The 21,387-nt window shown below is 44.2% G+C and overlaps 1 protein-coding gene across 2 annotated transcripts in view; it reads left to right on the forward strand.

Annotated features, from left to right (window-relative positions):
- Positions 1–21,387, forward strand: part of LOC147429597 (uncharacterized) — a 70,362-nt gene that overhangs the window by 11,265 nt on the left and 37,710 nt on the right. For both annotated transcript variants that reach the window (XM_086495858.1, XM_086495857.1), the window contains exon 2: positions 11,473–11,512. In XM_086495858.1, coding sequence (XP_086351984.1) covers positions 11,473–11,512 — 40 coding nt within the window. The remainder of the gene's footprint in view (positions 1–11,472; positions 11,513–21,387) is intronic.

Genomic DNA, 21,387 nt, shown 5'->3' on the forward strand with positions numbered 1-21,387 from the left:
TAGCCAGAACCAACGGTTTCCGAGACAAAGCATCTGCCACCACATTCTTCTGTCCCCGCACATGGACAATTTCACAGTGGAACTGTGACAAGATGTTCACCCACCGCATTTGCTTTTCCGAAAGCTGCTTCTTTGACAAGAAGTAGCGCAAACTCTGATGGTTTGTAAAGACAGTAAAATCCGCTCCGAGTAGGTAATGCCGCCACTGAGTAAGAGCATGGATAACCGCCAAAAGCTCTTTCTCATAAATCTGTGCTGTCATCTCCGGCCTAGAGAACAAACGACTCTCGTAAGCTATGACATGGCCTTCTTGCATCAAGACCGCACCCAGACTACGACCACAAGCATCACAAAATACTTCAAATGACTTCTGCAAGTCCGGCAAAGTCAAATCTGGTCCTGTAGTGAATTTCTCTTTCAATGTCTGAAAGGCAGCTACCTCTGTGGGTCCCCACGAAAAAGGTACTCCTTTCTGTGTCAAGGTATGCAAAGGGGAAGCAACCTCTGCAAACTTTCGTATGAACCGCCTGTAGTACGAACACAGTCCCAAGAAGCTTCTAACTTCATGGACATTCCTCAAATTGGGCCAATCACGGATAGTCTCTATCTTGGCCGGGTTCATTTGCACTCCTGCTGTTGACACAATGTGTCCCAAAAAATGTATCTCTGGTAGGGAAAATTCACTTTTCTTAGCATTAATCACTAATGTGTGATCTCGTAATGCCTGAAAGACTTGGAAGCAGATGATCTCTGTGTTCTGCCTCATTCTTGGAGAAAACAATGATGTCGAAGAAAGTGCCAACAAATAGCCTGTACTCTCGAAAAATCCTGTTCATCATCCGGTTAAATGTCGCAGGAGCATTGGTTAAGCCAAAAGGCATCACCAAAAACTCAAATAAGCCAAAAGTCGTCCGAAAAGCTGTCTTGTAGACATCTCCCGGTGCTATCCTGATCTGATGATATCCACTCTTCAAGTCAATCCTGCTAAAGCACGAGGATCCTTGTAACCTGTCGAGTATATCATCGATCCTAGGAATCGGAAATTTGTTCTTGATGGTGATTTCGTTGAGAGTGCTATAATCGATGCATATTCTCCAAGATCCGTCTTTCTTCAAAACCAACAACACTGGAGAGCAATACGGTGAAGTACTAGGCTGGACAAGACCCTTTTCCAAGAGGTCTTTCACTGAGTTCATAATCTTTTCATTCTGTACTCGGCTCACACGATAAGGTGGCCGATTCGGTGGCGTGCTTCTAGATTTCAGATCAATGGTATGATCTTCAGGCCCTCTCAAAAGCAATCGGCATGAGCGTGGAGAAAAAAAAAATCTTGGCGTTCTTTTCTTCAGGTCAAAACATATTCAACCTTTATCCATCATTCAGTTCTCCCAAAAGAATGAGTAAGAAAACTGAAGTTCATCAAGTACAATCTCTAAGCCCTTCATTTATCAAAGTCGCTTTCTCGGCCCGGTAGTCAACCACGGCGTAGTTCTTGTGGTACCAAGGGATCCCGAGTAGAACGTCACTCACGTGCCCTGAACATCCCTGTCATTGCAAACGAAGTTTGCCAATGCTCGGTGTAATGGCAACATCCCATCCGGGTGCCAGTCGAACTACCTCCGCCTGTGGCGTCAGTCTGTCGGGCGTAGTTCCAAATCGAGCCGCCAATTCCAAGTGAAAAGAAGTTGGCCTTGGCTCCTTCAAAAGAGCTTCCTGATCCTTCACTTTGCCCCGAAAGCGGCAAAGTTTGTACTTTCATTCATTAGATTCGGTGCAGGTCCCACGCCATGTGGTACCAGTTCTTCTTTTCTATCTGCCTTTTCTGCCACATTCCTCAGCTGCTCTCGAACTCTCAGACCTGTCGTCGTTTTTATCATGCTGTTCTTTCTGTGCCGTATCAGGGCACTTCGCGGAAATATGTCCATGTTCCCCGCATCCAAAGCACTTCCCCTCTCTGATGAAGCGAGCTCTCTCCTCAAGAGTAAGCTTGGGTCGTGCATCCTTTTTTTTTTCCTTTGGGTTGCTCTTTTTCATTCTACTTTCATTCCCAGAAGTCTGTTCGGCTCGTTGTGTCATGGCCTCATCTGTGGGGTAGGTCAGACTGCCAGAGTGAATTGCAAAGCCCCGCTTCGCATGACTCATCAACTCCTGAATAGAAGCTGACTTCTGTTCCAAGCAGTGGTCTCGGATCTCTGTAGGTAGACCCAAGGTAAACCGCTCAATCTGTTCTCTGAACGAGATCTTCTTGAATGAAGAGGCGGGTAGAAAAGAGCTCCAGAATCTTTCACAATAAGAATTCACTGTATCGCTCTTGGTCATCCGGAGATGGTTCCAAGCAGCTCGTATATCTCGCTCAAACTCTTGAGTCAACCAAGAAGAAATAAAAAGCCTCTTGAATTTCAGCCATGTAACTGGCACAGTCTTGCTTAATAGAAGCGTGGACCACCAAGTACGGGCATTCCCCTTAAAGTAAGAGGCAGCTCTCCGAATCTTGGAGTGCTCTGAATAGCGTCCTCCCGCGAAAGCGATGTCAAACTGCTGTATAAAAGACAAAGCCTTCGAAGCATCTGAGTATCCTGAAAAGTATCAAACTTGATCGAGTGGCCACCTTCCTTAAACTCTTGGACTTTCTTGCTTTTATCTTCGAGAAAGTCATACTGGTTGGCTTTGTAAAAATTCTTCTTGTTCGCATAAAACTTTCCGTCATCGGAACCTGAGCTGTCTGTAGACGAGTCCTCAGTAGAACTGTGAGTCTCTGGGCGAGATTTAGCCTTCTTTGCCTTTCTCTTGCCCTTTCCAAAGCGTTGCTTCTTGCTTCGCTTTTTACCTTTTCTGTCTTCTTCGCTCGAATCCGAGGAGCTAGAAGAACTGTCAGAAGAAGAAGAAGAAGAACTGGGTAGGTCTTCAAACTTGACGCGCTTCTTCAATTTCTTTGCCTTGTCAAATGTCGACCGACGACCCAAATATCCCGGGAAGTCAGTGCCTTTCTTCTGCTTTTTGCCGTGCTTTTTGGCTTTCTTTTGCGTGTCAAAAAGCTGAGCAATCCGTGCATCAACCACGTTCTCCAGTTCCTTCTCCGTATATTTCTTGGAGGCAGAAGGTTTCTTGAGAGCGGGTTTCGGGAGTGGTGTTGTGGTTCTCTGCCACTCCCCTTGTACCTCTTCCAAAGAGGTCTGGTTCATATATTTTGCCATCTTCGGGTCCTTGGCAAAATTGAGCATCATCTTTGTTGCATCGCCAATCAATTGACGACGCTCCATCTCTCTTTGCTCCGCCTGAGTAGGCCGAGGCGGGCCATATTCTCTGTCTGAATCTTCGTTGTGATCCCAGCCCGCATCTCCAGATGCAGAGGGAGTCGAGTCTCGACTGATCATTGCCTGAAGCCATAGGTGCCGCGGAAAAAAATTCGGGGATCGGATTTCCCGTAGAAGAGAAATCGACCGTGCTCTGATACCACTGTAACAGACTTGGACACTCCAAGTCAAGAATCAACCGCGACAGCACCAAATAACCACTTCAAAACAATTCACAGATCACAATAGATTTGCACTGGCCCGACGGAGTTCCGTGCCTAGAGATATTGGCCCCAAAGACTGGCGCCCCTTTCGGTATTTCTTTTTGTATTAATCAATCATCAAAGTACAAGAGAGCGGTCAGGGTTTCACTCTCAGACTCTGCGTCCAGATGCCCCTGAGAAGTGAGGCCCTCACCACTAATTTAAAGGTTACAAGGGATGCCCAAAAGCAGAGCCCCAAAAGCTTTTAAAATCAAAAGCATCAGTTCTCTCTCTCTCTCTTAGAGAGTCTTTTCTCTTTTTTTTTTATAAAAAAAAAAGCAAAAGCAAAATTCGGGTCGCTCATCATTTTCCAAAATTTTTTTTATTTTTTTTATTTTAATAATCCGTCTCCGCGATTTCCAGAATTTAGGGTTTTTGGCAAAAATTAGGGTTTGTAGGAATTTTAGGGTTTCTGGCAGAAATTAGGGTTTCTGCTGTCCGCCACGTCATCACTTTGTGACAGCATCTCCGCATCAAGTTCTCCTCCCAAGGGATCACAACAGCCAACGTTTTTGGAGAATCATCATCGATTTCACTGTGGAGGCCTAGAGCTAGCACTTCTGCAGATTTTGATCACGAGAATTGCACAATTCAGGCTAGCGTTTTTAGGACCATCAGTGTTTTTGCAGTTCAGCCAGCGTTTTTGGCCTTCCTGCGATTTGCTGCTCTTCTTGGCGCCCCCTTCTTGCAGAGAAATGCACCCAACAAGGACCAGATCAGCCCTGCGTTTTTCAAGGCAAAACCTGCATTTTTTGGGACAACTTGCGTTTTTAGACCTCGTTGCGTTTTTCACTGGTTGCTGCGTTTTCAGCAAACCCTAAGCCATCTTGCATACACGGCAGCGGCCAAGGCACTCACGGGAGTCTCCTACACCGCCTTGCATCTGCAGATCTACACCCTGGTCAGTTATCTACACGAGATCGGCATTTTTTGGCATTGATTACTTGCTGTTTTTTCTCTGTTTTTAGCCCCTCGACGGTTGAGAAGTGCGAGAACCCCCTCATCTGAACCTCTACGACACTTCCGTACTGATGGGTGGTGTACAAGCACACTGAAATCTCTGTTACAGCAGTGTTTTCACCACCCTTTGCAGCGTTTTTTGGGCGAACAGCAGGCTGAATTTTTGCCTATTGCGTGGTCGATCACTCCATTGCTCGTCAGGACACCATCCGGTGGTTGTCTGAGCAGTTATTGTGGACTGCTACAGCATTGGAGACGGTACCTTCTACGGCAACTTGAGCTCTTATCCATTGATCCTTGGGAGGTTCGTTCATTCCAGCCATCATTCGGCGGTTGCGCACTCCAGAGGGGGTGGTGGCTTGTGGTTTGCTATGGACACACCTATGCACTCATCAGAGGAGTTCACACGAGATATGGCCATGCTCATGGCATATGGGATTCCAACATTCTTAGAGAAGACACCACCATCTTTGGTGGACAGACACTTACCACTTGACCTCTACATGTCAGATCACTTGCTCACGCAGGAGCATCTACATGGACTCGGGGAGAGGATCTTGGATCTCTTCTTGGAAAGGTTCATTGCTTGGATCTATAGATTGGAGTGGGACTTGAGTGCTTTGGACTCTCTTGGAGAGTTTACTTGCGAGATGCGGGAGATCAGGCATCATTACGCGACTACATCCGGAGTCACCCGGAGCTTGGCTTGGATGGTAGCGGAGTTGCTCTTCTACACTCATAGCAGCTAAGATACGGGACGGGACGTTTTATACGGGGCGTTTAATACGCGTACTAAACGTATTTTTCAAGGATCAAAATAAAATACGTCGGTTTTTTTCAAATATATAATTTTTACAAGTATTATTTTATATGGGTCCACACAAAGGTATATAATTTATTGAAGTCCAATGTTGCACATAATTAAATGGAAAGTTGACATGTGTAGACCCTAAACACATTGCTCAATCAATGAGAATTTCAAATTTTTACAGTGTATACAAATGCCCACGTTTTTTACCAAAGCAACGTACTGAACGTTTTAAAACGTCCCGTTCTGTACTCTATTTAAAAAACGCGTTTTTTAGCTGCTATGTCTACACTCCTGATCATTGGATTGCTACCATCAGAGTTGCTTACACTCACCCTCGGTAACCTTACAACAGACTTATCCCCCGACTTGGGCAGTTGGAGTCTGGACACTCCCAGCTCATTTACATTGAGAGCCACACTGAGTCGTGGTTTGGTGGCGTTGTTGGCACGAATTCTGTTTTGGTTGACACCGGAGGATTGGAGGCAAGAGATACAGGCAAGACAGCGTAGACTTCTTTGTCTGGCTTCCCTACTTCTACAAGATGATTACGGTGCAGACAGCTTGGTCTGACCACACCTCTTCTCACAGGCCCTTCACAGCACAGACTGTTGAGTCTAGCTTTCGTCTCATCTTGGATAACTCTACCTACTGACAGGACACCATCCGGTGGTGGTCCGTGCGGTCTTTCGGTGACTGCTGCAGCTTACGATAGCTTCTACAGTGCCACCTTCGCCATCGTCATTGCAGTCCCTATCTTGACGACGACACCTTCTTCGGCATCGTAGCAGATCCCAGACTTGACGACGACACCATCGTCGTCATCGTCATAGTCTCCATCGTCGTCGACATTGTCATCATCAAGTACCACAAGATCTAGACCATTGTACCAGATTTGTGCAATCTATAGCATAGACCTCTCTCGCCATAGAGAGAGGGGCCCTTGGAGGGGGGTTTGAGAACTGTTTGGTGTCGTCTCTCTCTCTCTCTCTCTCTCTCTCTCTCTCTCTCTCTCATTCTCAGCACTCTCATTTTGTAACGGACTTGGACACTCCAAGTCAAGATTCTACCGCGACACGACAGGAATTCACTTTAAAACAGTTTACAGTTCACAATAGATTCGACACGGCCCGGCGGAGTTCCGTGCCTAGAGATATTGGCCCCAAAGACTGGCGCCTCTTTCGGTATTTCTTTTTATATTAATCTGTTGCACAAAGTACACGGGAGTGGTTGGGTCTCACTCTTAGACTCTGCGTCCAAATGCTCTGAGAAGTGGGAGCCCAACTACACTTGTAAAGAGTTACAAGGGATGCCAAAAGTAGAGCCCCAAAAGCTGTAAATCAAAAGCAATTCAAAATAAAGCAACTTGTTCCCAAAAGCTGCCCCATAATTTGCGTAAATTTTCAGCCCTGCATTGTGTAGCCAAAAAGCAGCTGTACAACTCCGTAAAAGGTGGAATTCCGTACAGCCCATGCCACGTCAGCATTCCGGATTTTGCGGAGGCCCGTATTGAGGCCACGTCAGCCTGCCACGTGTCACACCGAGGGTCTGCTGCCATGTCAGCATTGCAGCCAGCCCTAGCAAGTGTGTGTACCATGGACAGCCATTTCACCAGTTTGTGACATATCCCCCTCTTGAAAGCATTGTAATTGCCCTCGATTACGCTTGCAAAACAGACAAAAGCCATAAACTGTCTTAGTAGACACTGACTGTTAGTACCGACGCACTAGGAACACACGTCTAGCACATGTACCAATCGATAGTCACATTACAGGACATCACATGACAAATCACATTCACAAATTCATTCGGATCTCAGACCATGATTTATCGGCAACGTATTTAGCAATCGCATCTAGATCTAGTCGGGACCTTACATATGCCATATTGACTAATCCTTATTGCAACCATGTCTATCGAGATCATTCATACCAAAATGTTGCAGTCATTTCGTCTATCAGTTTCTGCACTTAAACAAGTCAAGAACAAATCAGTATCATATCATCGGGAATTCCAGTTCATAAAGTCATACAGCAGAATACTATCAGCTCACAATATCCCTGAAACTCAAAGAGACATCAGTGACGTTAATATAAAAAAACCGAGGCAATTTGTTGACAAAGGAGCGGAGCAACTCCCCTCTTGTGCATACCGTTGCACCAGATTCCGCCCAAGGTGAGTTCGGGTTTCCGTTTAGGATAGAATATGCTGATCCAAATGCTTCAAGGTAAAGATTCACAATCTGAGGAGTATCTGCTAGGTCCTCCTCCTCCATCCAATTCGCATCCAATGCAGGATAGTTCTTGAATTTAACCAAGAACTGCCTTATCACTTTACCCTTAATCTTTCTGTCTTTATGTGCCAATATCTGTTCTGGAACAAGGATCTCCTTGCTTTCTTCCACTTCGGGTTGCTCATCAGGCTCCCCATCTTCGGGCACATCGCCTTTAAAAGGTTTCAGGAGACTCACATGAAACGCATTGTGAATCCTCCAAGTATCGGGCAGCTTCAGTGGAAAGGAGACATCATTTATCGTTTCGGTGATCTGGAAAGGTCCGTAGTATCACATACTAAGCTTTGGAAAAAGCCTCTTCTTTTCCTTTTTGTTTCTCAAGCGTGCCTTCTCAAAATGTAAGAGCACCCAATTGTTCTCCTTCAATTTCCAATCGCAACGATGGCGATCTGCTGCCCTTTTTCTGTCTTTCTTGAGATTTCTGCAAAGCCTCGCGGACCTTGGCAAAAGCCGTATCCAAGTCAAGCGTGTACTCATCGGCTTCAAAAATCTTATCTTTCGTGCTTAGGAAGGGGGAAACCTTCGTAGCACCTTTAATAATGTCAAATGGCGCCTTCCTCGTCGAAGAGTGTATTGTGTTATTGTAGGCAAGTTCCACCAAAGGTAAATACTTTTCCCATTGAGTCTTCTGATCCGAGATGTAAGACTTCAATAAATCTAGTACCACTGAATTGGGAATCTCTGATTGCCAGTCAGTCTGCGGGTGGAAAGATAACGAGAATTGCAACCGCGTGCCAATGTTCTCCCAAATAGCCTTCCAAAACAAACTCGTGGATCTGGGGTCCATGTCAGAGACAATCGTCTCAGGCATGCCATGTAATTTGAAGATTTGGGCCACAAACAGTCTCTCTAAGTGATCCGGCTTGACTGTTTTCTTCACTGGAATGAAATGAGCTTGCTTGCTAAATCTGTCAATAACAGTCCAGATGGCATCGTGACCACTCTGTGTTCTCGTGAGGTCAAAAATGAAATCCATTGAAATTTTTTCCCAGGGGCGGGTGGGTATGGGTAAAGGCTGGAACAATCCCTGTGCTTTATGCCTGTCAAACTTGACCTTCTGGCATACCAAGCAACTACGTACAAAATCATCCACATCCTTCTTGAGTCTCGGCCTAAAGAAGTATCTCTCTACACCTTTCAAGGTGGTAGCAATGCCGCGGTGACCCATAAAAGGTGGACAGTGGCATTCGGTCATAACCTTTTCCCTCAACGATTGGGTAACGCACAACATGGTTTTCCTCATCAAGTAGCCATTCCGAATGGAATATCCCGCTACTATCTCCCCATTCTGTATCCGAGTGAAAATATCTGCAAAATCTGTATCTGTGGCATACTGATCGACCATATCCTCGAAGCTCCTATGATGTATCGCGGAAATAGCCAGAACTAACGGCTTTCGGGACAAAGCATTTGCCACCAAATTCTTCTGTCCCTGCACATGGACAATCTGGAAGTGAAACTGTGACAAGATGTTTGCCCATTGCATCTGCTTTTCCGATAGTTGCTTCTGTGACAAGAAGTAGCGTAAACTCTGATGGTTTGTGAAGATAGTAAAATCTTCTCCGAGTAGGTAATGTCGTCACTGAGTAAGAGCATGGATAACCGCCAAAAGCTCTTTCTCATAAATTTGTGCTGTCAAATCTGGCCTTGAGAACAATCGGCTCTTGTAGGCAATGACATGGCCTTCTTGCATTAAGACCGTACCCAGACTACGACCACAAGCATCACAATATACTTCAAATGACTTCTGCAAGTCCGGCAAATTCAAAACTGGTCCTGTAGTCAATATCTCTTTCAATTTCTGAAAGGTAGTCACCTCTGTGGGTCCCCACGAGAAAGGGACTCCTTTCTGTGTCAAGATATGCAAATGGGAAGCAACCTCTGCAAACTTTCTGATGAACCGCCTGTAGTACGAACACAAGCCCAAGAAGTGTCTAACTTCATGGACATTCTTCAAATTGAACCAATCACGTATAGTCTCTATCTTGGCCGGGTCCATCTGCACTCCTGTTGTGCTGACACAATGTGTCCCAAAAAGTGTATCTCTGGTAGGAAAAATTCACTTTTCTTTGCATTAATCACCAACTTGTGATCTCGTAATGCTTGACAGACCTGTAGTAGATGTTCTCTATGTTTTGTCTCATCCTTGGAGAAAACAATGATGTCGTCATAGAAAGTGCCAATAAATAGTCTGTACTCTCGAAGAATTCTGTCCATCATCTGGTTAAATGTCGTTGGAGCATTGGTTAGGCCAAAAGGCATCACCAAAAACTCAAATAACCCAAAAGTCGTCTGAAAAGCTCTCTTGTCGACATCTCCTGGCGCGATTCGGATCTGATGATATCCGCTCTTGAAATCGATCTTGCTAAAACACGAGGATCGCTGTAGTTGGTCAAGAATATCATCAATCCTAGGAATCGGAAATTTGTTCTTGATGGTGATTTTGTGGAGAGCTCTATAATCGATGCACATTCTCCAAGATCCGTCTTTCTTCAAAACCAACAACACTGGAGAGTAGTACGGTGAAGTACTAGGCTGGACAAGACCCTTTTCCAAGAGGTCTTTCACTTGGTTCATAATTTCTTCGTTCTGGGCTCGGTGCACATGGTAAGGTGGCCGGTTTGGTGGTGTGCTTCCAGGTATCGAATCAATCCTTACTCAGAGCTGGTGGTAATTCGTCTAGCAGGCCCTCGGAAAAGCAATCGGCATGAGTGTGGAGAAAATCTTGGCATTCTTTATCAAGTTCAGACATATTTGTCCTATTCTCATCATTCAACTCTCTCAAAAAGATGGAGTAAACAAACATACTTGATTTCATTAATTTTGAAACGGCCGAAGCCGATACAATAGGGACAGACTCGCCCTTAAGTTTTACATCAAGTACAATGGTTCTGTCCTTCTCTGTAGTGAAAGTCGCTTTTCTCGTCCGATAGTCGACCGCAGTATTGTTCTTATGGTACCTTGGAATTCCCAGGAGGACATCACAACCTTCCAAGGGCATTATGTAGAAGTCCTCGTGCCCTAAATACCCCTGACAATGCAACCGAGGTTTGCCAATGATAGGTGTGATGGCTACGTCCTTGCCGGGTGCCGCTAGAACTGCCTCTGCTAGTGGTCCCATCCGATCGTGTGTGATCTCGAGCCACGCTGCCAATTCAGGTGAAATGAAGTTGGCCTTGGCTCCTCCATCAAAGGAAATCAGGGCTTCTTGGTCTTTCACTTTGCCGCAAGCTCGGCAAAGTTCTTTACTCTCGTCAATCGTGCTTGGGTCAGTACCCATGCAATCTGGAACTAGTCTTGTTTTCATCTTGCCTTTTCGTCCATGTTCCTCAGCTACTTTTGAACCCTCAAGCCTGTCTTCATCTTTGTCGTTCTGTTCTTTCGATGCCTTTATAGGGCACAAGGTCTTGCGTACAGGCTCACAAGGGTGCCATAACACTTCCTAGACTGTCCTAAACCCTAGAAATAGGAGTTAGCTTCGAGAGAGAAGAGAAGAGAAGATATGATAAGGTTTTTTATCTTGTATGAACAATCCCAAGAGACTTGTAAGATCTATCCTATGGGGCTTGAACTTAAGACCTACTTAATAGGGAACTCAGATAACCAATCTACCACACTTGGGCGATAGAAAGGTTATTCTAATTTCCTCTTCTTATTGATACACGCTCACTCACATACACACACACACACATCCCCCCCCCTCTTGCTTTTCCCCCAATGAGAGAGAGAGTCAATGATGTGCACATAGGTATCTTAATGATGTCTGAATCAAGCTATATTTATTTCAAATTTGCTCTTTGGTGTATGCTCAAGTTAAAAAAGAGTCCTATAACCATGTCGCTTTTTTTTAATTAGGTTTGATTTCGTCATGCTTATTGGAGAGGATGGAAAGATGGTATGATTTCTTTTCTCAAGTTACGAAGGTCTTAAGTGTTTTTTTTTGGTAAACGAATGATTTCTGTACTTCAAAATAGAACGAGTGTGTAATTGTGCAGCATTAAAATCGAAAGGGTTTTTGGAATATACCACCCTATATGAAGAAATTAGGTTATGTTATAAGATATTCATACTTGTCCAAAGCTTTTTTAGATCTTTTTAACCTATTCTTTTCTCAAGTCAATTCGACACACCATATGATCTCTTCCTTTCCGTTTTTGTGATGATTGTTCGGTTAACAAACTAGTTTTCCTCATCTGAGTCAATATTGTTTACAGCCAGGTGGTTAAATATGAATTGGCATATGTAAGGTCTGTCTTTTTGCCGGCCCAAACTTTGTGAGATGTAAATAAATATGTTACACACAATGAATATTTTTCATGACCAGGATCTTTGTGGTAGAACTTAAAAGCATGTTGTCATGCGCTTTTTCCATGATAAAAATAGATAAGTTTTTTTGGAAAGCTCGGCAGATTGCATTTTGAAGCCATCTGAGGATGGTATGATGTATATAGTGTGCATAAGTGGTGCTTTTTTTAATGCTTTTCGCCATGTACATGTGAATTGGGGTCTTCAATGTGGTGTCATTTTCCTTTAGTTGCTTTAGATGTCTAAAAAATCTTTTTAAAATGCAGAATAAGGAAATGTAATGTGGCGTCTGGCTAGGAGGTTTGACATGTGGTCACTGACTCTATGTGGAAACTTGTGTTGTGAGGCTGTGACAAATGCGTCTAGCCATGATGGGTAAGGGGGTTTACATACATTTGGAGCTGAAATAATGTTTTTGGCTTGGTTTTGGAATTTTCCCAAGCCGTTGGAGGGTTCAAAATCACCCAAACAATAGTAACGGGATCATTCCGTAAGGATTTTTATGGAGAAAGATGCATGGGGTGATGATGATGGAACTACTAGATGTCCGTCCTGAGATGGTACTCTCTGGAGAGCTCTCTCGTCTTCTTGGAGAGGATTGCCCACATCTTGCATGGCTGATAACTAGATGATCGGTGGCCTTGAACCGCCACTATCAACGACCCATTTGGGTATTTCTTTATTGATTGATCATCTTTTGGTGCGAAAAGTCCGAGGGCTGAAATTCGATATCAAGTGCTCAAGCAATAACGCAGAAGCCAACTCCGAAACCCCATGGGTGTATTGTTGCACAAAGGGTTGCTTTAATAGGCCCAGAGGGCCTCCAACAATATCAAACCCCACAAAAAGCAAGGAGCCTCAGGAATTAGTCCCCCGCCCCCCCCTCTCTCTCTCTCTCTCTCTCTCTCTCTCTCTCTCTCTCTCTCTCTCTGGGGCTAGCAAAACAGCCCCCTCAAAGCTGGCCATGATTATTTTATAAAAAGAGGAAGAGAGAAAGTTTTGTAGATTTTTGAAAAAAATCTGAAATTCAGGTCTGGAGATAGGAGAGAGAATCTAGAGATAGAAAGTTAGTGCGCGACGTAAAAGAATTTGGGCTTTGACCAAGAGAATCAGAGATAGTCAAGGACCACCTTTCCGGATAAAGAGTCTGTTACTAGCCAAACAGTGATCCAAAGTTATGCAGGTTGTAGAGTCTGCGTGTTTCTGTCAGATCACTTGCCGGAAGTGATTAAAGTGGTATCATAGCTCCAATTGCTTCTTTGCCCTCTATAAACCAAAGCATGGTCCCATTAATATGGAGGCGGTACTCGGAGATCATCAAAGCGGACATGGAGAATATCAATAGAGTCCTTCCAATCTGAAACGTGCAAAGGAGACTCATGCTCAGTATGTGGTACAACAATTGGTTTATCTGGCTGAGCAATAAAGGCAGACCTAGACACTCGGATTGATTTGGACGCTTTGCACAATTATTTGGCTTCTCTTTATCCTCTTGTACCTCTTCCAGTCCTCAACAAAATACTCAGATTCACTCTCCTCTTCCACCCGTTCCTCCTCAAAATCCCTTGCTCTTGATGAGCGCGCGGCGGTGTGTGCAAGTGATAGAGCACGCGAAGATGTGCAGTGTGTGTGCAGAGAGGGGTGGCGAAAGCCAGCAGGAGAGGAAGCGCTCGCAGAACGAAGAGGGAGAGAGAGAGAGCTCACGTTTTTGGGGAAAACTCAATAAGTGAGTTTTGGGTTTTCCCACTTTTATTATAAGTGACCTTTAAAAAATGTGTCCAGGTTCAATATGAACCTGGACAAAGTATAAAAATGTACAAAAAGGGGTTATTTAGGCCTTTAACCCAACAACCTCCCACTTAAAGGCATAAACGACGCCTTTAAGTTAACCAACTCCCACCAGCTGTATGCAATGTTCATGTTGAGCCTTAGCAAGACTCTTGGTGAGAACATCTACAGGGTTATCCTGTGTGTGAATCTTAGTCAAGGTGACTAGACCATCCTCCAATACCTGTCGTATGAAGTGGTATCGCACATCAATGTGCTTTGTCCGTGCATGAAACATGGCATTCTTGGCCAAATAGACAGCACTTTGGCTATCACATCCCAAGACAGGAGTACTAGCAGGCATACCAAGCTCTTTGACAAGTCCGCCCAACCATATGGCCTCTTTAGAAGCCTCAGTGGCTGAAATATATCCAGCCTCAGTAGTACTCAATGCCACAATTTTCTGCAGTCGTGAACACCAAGAGACAGCACCACCAGCAATAGCAAACACATAGCCACTAGTGGACTTCCTGGTATCCAAGTCACCTGCCATATCTGCATCACAATAGCCCTGCAACTTCAAGTCACTTTTGCCATAGCATATACACCTAGATTGTGTACCTGACAAGTATCTCAGAATGCATTTCACAGCTTCCCAATGTGCTTTGCCGGGATTGGACATGTATCTACTAACAACTCCCACCGCATGGGCAATGTCAGGACGAGTGGCAACCATAGCATACATAAGAGAACCACAAGATGATGCATAAGGGATTCCCTTCATAGCATTCACTGCCACGTCATCCTTTGGGCAATCGGCTTTGCTAAGTTTTGTGTGTGGAGGTAAAGGTACTCCAAGTGACTTAGCTTCAGCCATGTTAAACCTGTCAAGTACTTTAGCAATGTACTTTTCTTGAGATAAGAAGAGCAATTTCAGCTTTCTATCTCTCTTGATTCTCATGCCCAATATGTGCTCAGCATCACCTAAATCCTTCATTGCAAAAGCTGAATTCAGCTGACGTTTAAGAGCATCAATGGTAGACTTATACTTCCCAGCAATCAACATATCATCTACATATAGCACAAGGATTATAGGACTTCCATCATTATCCTTCTTTGTATACAAACAATGGTTTGAATGGCTGCGTTTAAAGCCTTGAGACAGTATAAAAGTATCAAACTTTTTGTACCACTGACGTGATGACTGCCTCAAACCATACAGTGCCCTTCTTAGTTTGCATACAAGTTCCTTTCTATCAGGAACTACAAAACCCTCAGGTTGCTTCATGTAGATATCTTCATCAATGTCACCATGAAGAAAAGCTGTTTTTACATCCATTTGATTCAATTCTAAGTCAAGCACTGCAGCGAGAGCAAAAAGGACACGCAATGTCGTAAGCTTTACAACAGGAGAAAAGATCTCTTGAAAGTCAATCCCCTCTTTCTGTGCATACCCTTTGGCAACTAACCTTGCTTTATACTTGGGCTTTCCATCAACACATTTGACCTTGTAAACCCATTTGTTAGGAAGAGCCTTTCTTCCTTTAGGCAATGGCACAAGATCCCAAGTATTGTTTGCATGCAAAGATTTGATTTCCTCTTGCATCGCAAGCTCCCACTTACTGCTTAACTCACATGATTTTACCTCTTTATATGTAAGAGGCTCTCCCTCATCTGTCAACATAACATGATGCAAAGAGGGGTCAAAGCGGTGTATCAACCTTCTGACACGAGTAGACCTGTGTACCCAATGATCTACATTCTCAGGCACAGGTTCTACATCAGGAGGCAACTCATTTTCAGCATGCTCATGCTGCTGAAAATTATTTTCAGCCATGACAGGTGGCTGTCCATCCTCATTTGGAGCATCTAAATCATGTCCTACCTCTTTTGGCTCAAGGTTAACCGCCTGATTATCAATTTCAGCTTGCGGTAATGCATCCTGAGGTTCTTTTTCAACATCAATAGGTGGCAAGAGAGGTTGAAATTTGACCGATTTCTTGTCAATTTCATAAGATATAGCATTTTTCAGCAATTTAGCCTCATTGAACACTACATCTCGGCTGTGTACTACCCTCTTAAACTGAGGCAACCATATCCTGTAGCCCTTTTCACCCTCTTCCCCATAACCTAGGAAGAGTCCTTGGATGGACTTGGCATCTAGCTTTGTCCTCAAGTCATTACGAACATGGACAAAAGCCTCGCAGCCAAACACTCTCAAATGATCATAAGAGGCAGGTTTGCCAGACCAAACCTCCTCTGGAATGTCATTTTTTAGCGTACTGTTAGGAGAGCGATTGCATACAGGAACTGCAGTTTTCAAAGCCTCTCCCCAAAACCCATGAGGGAGATTAGCCGTGGACAACATGCAACGCACTCTCTCACATAAAGTACGGTTATACCTCTCAGCCACACCATTAGAAGATGGATTATAAGGGGCTGTCAACTCCCTTTTAATCCCATATTCTTCCCAATAACGCTGAAATTCAGCAGACGTGTACTCCCCCTCATTGTCAGATCTCAGACATTTAAGCTTACTACCCTTTTGCGTGGTCACAAAAGCATGAAACCTCTTCAATGCATTAAATGTCTCACTCTTATTCTTTAACAAATATGCCCAGCCTTTCCTAGTGCAATCATCAATGAATGTAACAAAGTATGATGCACCACCAAAAGACTTAACAGGCATTGAACATACATCGGAGTGAATTAAATCAAGAGCATTAGCTTTGCGCGAGACACCAGAATAATAAGAAGACTTCTTTTGTTTACCATACAAACAGTCATTACAAAAATCTAACTTGGTGCTCTTTACATCAACCCTCTTTAAAGGGGAGAGCACATCAAGTCCCCTCTGGCTTATATGGCCAAGTCTTTTGTGCCACAACTCCAAATGAGAAGCAACTTCGGCCACTGCAAGAAACTTGCTAGGCAAAGCTTTGCCATGTAAATAGTACAATGTACCGCTCTTGCATCCCTTGACAATGAGCATTGATTCCTTAAGCAACTTCCATGAACCCCCAACAAAAATGGTCGTATAACCCTGTGCATCCATCTGGCCAACAGATAATAGACTCTTCTTGATGCCTGGTACATACCTTACATCTTTAAGCATAAACTCTTGGCCATTGTTTAATGCCAAGCGCACAGTGCCCATTCCTTCAATGTCACAAGCATGCTTATCCCCAAGGTAAACCTTGCCATACTTGCCTGCATGATAAGAAGCAAAACACTCCACAGATGGAGTCACATGAAATGAGGCACCCGAGTCTACTATCCAAGACTGTGTAAGGCCATCATTTGCACTTAGCAATGCATCAATGACATCTCTACGTGAGATAAGCATGTCTTCTGCATTTGCTACAACAAAATCTGAGGGGCATGAAGCTGCAACCAAGATCTACTCACTGTTGGATAACTCTGTGATAACCACACTGGAGGATACATTGATAGTGTCCGAATCCTTGGAGGAGGTACCTGTTGATTTTTCCCCTTTCTTATCCTCTGTCTTCTTCTTCTCTTGTGATTCCTTCTTTCTTTCCTGCTCTTTCTTGAAATACCTGCAATCTGGCTTCTTATGGCCTTTTCTGCCACACTGGTAACAAGTCACATCCTTATCCCTAGAATTGCTTTTGCTCCTGTTTTGAGTCTTGGACCTGTATTTTGCTTCTGACTTCTGCCTCTCGCATTGTAAGCAGAACTGCCACCTTCCCCACCACTAGACTTGTGTCTAATTTCTTCATTTAAGATGGAGCCTCGCACTCCATCATATGTGAGGTTGGGGCTATTACTCAAAGAAACCACAAGCGTTTCCCAAGAGTCTGGCAAAGTCATCAACAAAAATATGGCTTTCAACTTGTCATCAAAAGGTTGAAGCTCAGTATCCTGTAGCTGACTCATAACACTGGTGAAAGCACTTAAGTGCTCAGAAGCCGACTTGGCTTCGTCAAGCATCATGTTCACCAGTTTGCGCATCAAATGCACCTGATTCACGGGGGTGGCATTCTCATAAGTGGCCTTCAACTTATGCCAAATTGCATGTGCAGTGTCCAAGCTCTTTATGTCCACTAGAATGTCATCGGTCACAGCCATTTTGATATAGGCCTTTGCCCTCTTGTTGAGCTTGGCCCAATCCTCATCCGGCATATCCTCAGGCTTTACAGCCAAAAGGGCGTCCTCACAATCCTTGAGGAACAAAATCCCCTGTATCCTGTCCTGCCATAGGTCGAAACCTGTACCGTCAAATTGCTTGATTTCCATCAAGCTCTTGGCATCAGACGACGAGGAAGTAGAGACCATTTGCACGGATAAAAATGCAGCAGAAAGTGTCTACACAAAATCTGAAAATTTTCAGTGATCACAATGTACCGCACGTTGCATACAATGTGCTGAAAATTTCAGCAATTAACAAGTATCCCCAATGCGTACTTGCATAAACCCACAAAAGACGTACATAAACATCAATTTGTGTACGAAAAAACAGTCAAATTCTGAATTTTCTGCAAATTTACTGTTTTGGCGCATCAATTTGCATCAAATGAACCTGTTTTGAGTGGGAAAAACAAGGGGCATTCACGGGAATCGATTTAGAACACCTGCGTTTTTCTGTTTTTACCTGTAATTTTCAGGTTTTTACTTGTTTTGACCTAATTTCAGCCTGTTTTAGGCTGTTTTGGGAACCCTAATCACCCTAGGTGACACCGGAAGCAAGGGGCTTCGCGATGAAAGCGGAAATCTGACGCGAGAGAAGCCTTTTGCCTGCTGTCCAGCCACTTGCGCAAAGCTTCTGAAACCCTAATCTGGCTCTGATACCAGTTGATGAGCGCGCGGCGGTGTGTGCAAGTGATAGAGCACGCGAAGATGTGCAGTGTGTGTGCAGAGAGGGGTGGCGAAAGCCAGCAGGAGAGGAAGCACTAGCAGAACGAAGAGGGAGAGAGAGAGAGCTCACGTTTTTGGGGAAAACTCAATAAGTGAGTTTTGGGTTTTCCCACTTTTATTATAAGTGACCATTAAAAAATGTGTCCAGGTTCAATATGAACTTGGACAAAGTATAAAAATGTACAAAAAGGGGTTATTTAGGCCTTTAACCCAACAGCTCTCCCTTCATGATATGAAATCCAGTCCTCTCAACATGGAGGTGGGACATGGTGATTATTAACACTAGTTTTGTTAGGTGCAGCGCAATTGATTATGGTGAAGATCTAGTTTTACACTTCCACAAAATCGTTTCTTTCTTTCATTGCGTTAGTGATAGCTTTGTGCTTGAATGATGGTTCCTTTTACTTTCCCCTGAAGAGAGGGGCTGAGAGAATGCAATAGAGATGTGTAGAGGGAGAGAGAAAGAGAGAGAAGAGGAGAGCGACACCCGATGGGGTCCCAACCAACCCTCTCAAGGGCCCCCACACTGTTACCGAGGTAGGGTAACTGTCCACCAGGTCACCCAACAAATAAATCATAAAAATGATTTATTAAAAATTGAGCCAGGGGGTGTCCGTTTGGGTGAAACTGTCGCACATCCGTCCACCTGGGAATGCGATCGACGCAAGGAATGGCTCGTTGGATTCCTCTAACCTAGAACTACATGCACGTCATGCCAGATGCCCACCGTAGTGTAATAACATCTATCAAAACGCGTGTACAAACCATTTATGCAAGACTGTTCCAAAACTGGAAAACCTAATCTAATGGACTTGTCCGGACATGCAAGTCCTGCGAACAGGCTCACAAAATTGCGGGTTCTAATCCTCCTAGGATTCTAGACATCCCTATCTAAGAAGAAGGGGAGAATTGGCTCTGGAAGTCGATGAAGCATGTCCACGTGGCAAATAGAGCCATGTGCGCGTGACAAGTTTGGTATCAAAACAGGACACTTTACAAATTTCGTGCACCACACGGTGTATTTAAGAAAATCATCTTGATATGCTTAAATATGTTAGCTAGAGGGTCTTTCAAAAATATAACCTTGCATTTTAGAAGCTATCATGATCAAGAACTATACTCATCAAGTGGACCCCCGTAAGATTGCGAATGATGATTTGAAAAAATCGACTTTATAAGCTCAAGAAAAAACGAAGAGACCTTGTAGAAAATTGTATATGACTTTTCTACAATTGTGCTATAGATAATTACAAGCTTCATGTGCAAAAAGATTTACTTGAGAGTATATAAAATAATGGAAAGTTGTACATGTTTGAGATGAACATTTCAAGCATATCGTTGTATACAAAGAAAAATATGTTTTTGATGTATTTGTGAGTTTTAGAAAGTGATACATTGCTTACCCTCACCATTGAGGACTCAAGGTGGCAAGTAGAAGTGCTTTGGTAAGCAACAATTATTGGATCATTGCAAAGGTTCAAAACTGCGCATGAGAAAACATTGATATTTTAATTCTTGAGACATTGATATTGATACTCCACCGTCTCCTGGCCATGTGTAAAAGTGGGTGCTCACCTCCTCACCTAGTGTGGTGTGGTGTTAAACACCATAACCTTGGTTTTCCCCAGGTTAATAGACAATCCACTATCGTGGGCAAATGTGCACAAATCATGTAAATGTCGGTGCATCCCCTCCAGGGAGTCGAAAATCAACACAATATCATCGGCATATAATAATAGTGGAATCCATGTCCCTGCCAACTGTGCTCCTCTATCATTGTCCCTCTCAATGTAGTCACCAACCTCATCCACATACATGCCAAAAAGTGTAGGAGATAGCGGGCAGCCCTATTGCACCCCACTATTGACTTATATAGAGCCATGATCCCCCAAATCAACTCTTTGGGTACCCCATCTCTTCCAGTCTGCGCATCTATCTAGCTGTGGGCATTGAATCGAAGGCTTTGTGGAAATCCACAAAGCAACAATAGACCTGCCTCCCATGGGATCTCCCCTCCTCCATAATGGCTGTGAGTGTTAGAGTATGATCAAGAGTAGAGAAACCTCTCTTGAAACCTGCCTGTCCTGTTGCCCATACACCCTCTCTCTTTGCCCATCTACTCAATTGTTGCTCAAGGATGGATGTGTACAACCGTGTCAATGTGTGTCCAATCATGATAGTGCGGTAGGTGCCAAGCTCCATAGGGTCTCTTGACTTGAAGATAGGTACGATAGTGGACAAACTCCAAGTATCAGATAGGCCCTTGCAGATGGCACGATTGAACATCACTGCTAGAAGCTTTGCAAGCAAATCTCTGGTATGTATAAATGCTCTGCTACTACGCCGTTGTGATCATATGCTCTCCTGCTCTTCATCATGTCACTGGCTTTCTTTACCATCTTGACGGTAAAGAAATCACATGTGTGGGGGTATGGCTTTGGCGGATCTGGAAGAGGTGGCTGCCCCGAGAGTGTGTAGAGAGATGATGCATACTGAGCCCATACCTCCGTAGAAGTGATGACTGGTGGGGGAGAGTGCTCATGGAAGAGTCACCATGCCTCGCCTGAATCCTGGCTCAAAAACAACTGATATAAATCCTGCTTTAGTCGAGCTAGAAACGCCCTCTTCTTTGGTCGTTCCAAACGTCGAGAAGCAATCCATGGCTGCCTGTGAGTAATGACTCCTAGAAGTACCTCCCTCTGAAGTAGAGAGAGAGAGAGAGAGAGAGAGAGAGAGAGAGAGAGAGAGAGAGAGAGAGAGAGAGAGAGAGAGAGAGAGAGAGAGAGAGAGAGAGAGAGAGAGAGAGAACTGAAATGAAAT

Source organism: Adiantum capillus-veneris, chromosome 22 (genome assembly GCF_014529385.1).
Source record: "Adiantum capillus-veneris isolate H3 chromosome 22, ASM1452938v2, whole genome shotgun sequence".
Classification (NCBI taxonomy): Eukaryota; Viridiplantae; Streptophyta; class Polypodiopsida; order Polypodiales; family Pteridaceae; genus Adiantum; species Adiantum capillus-veneris.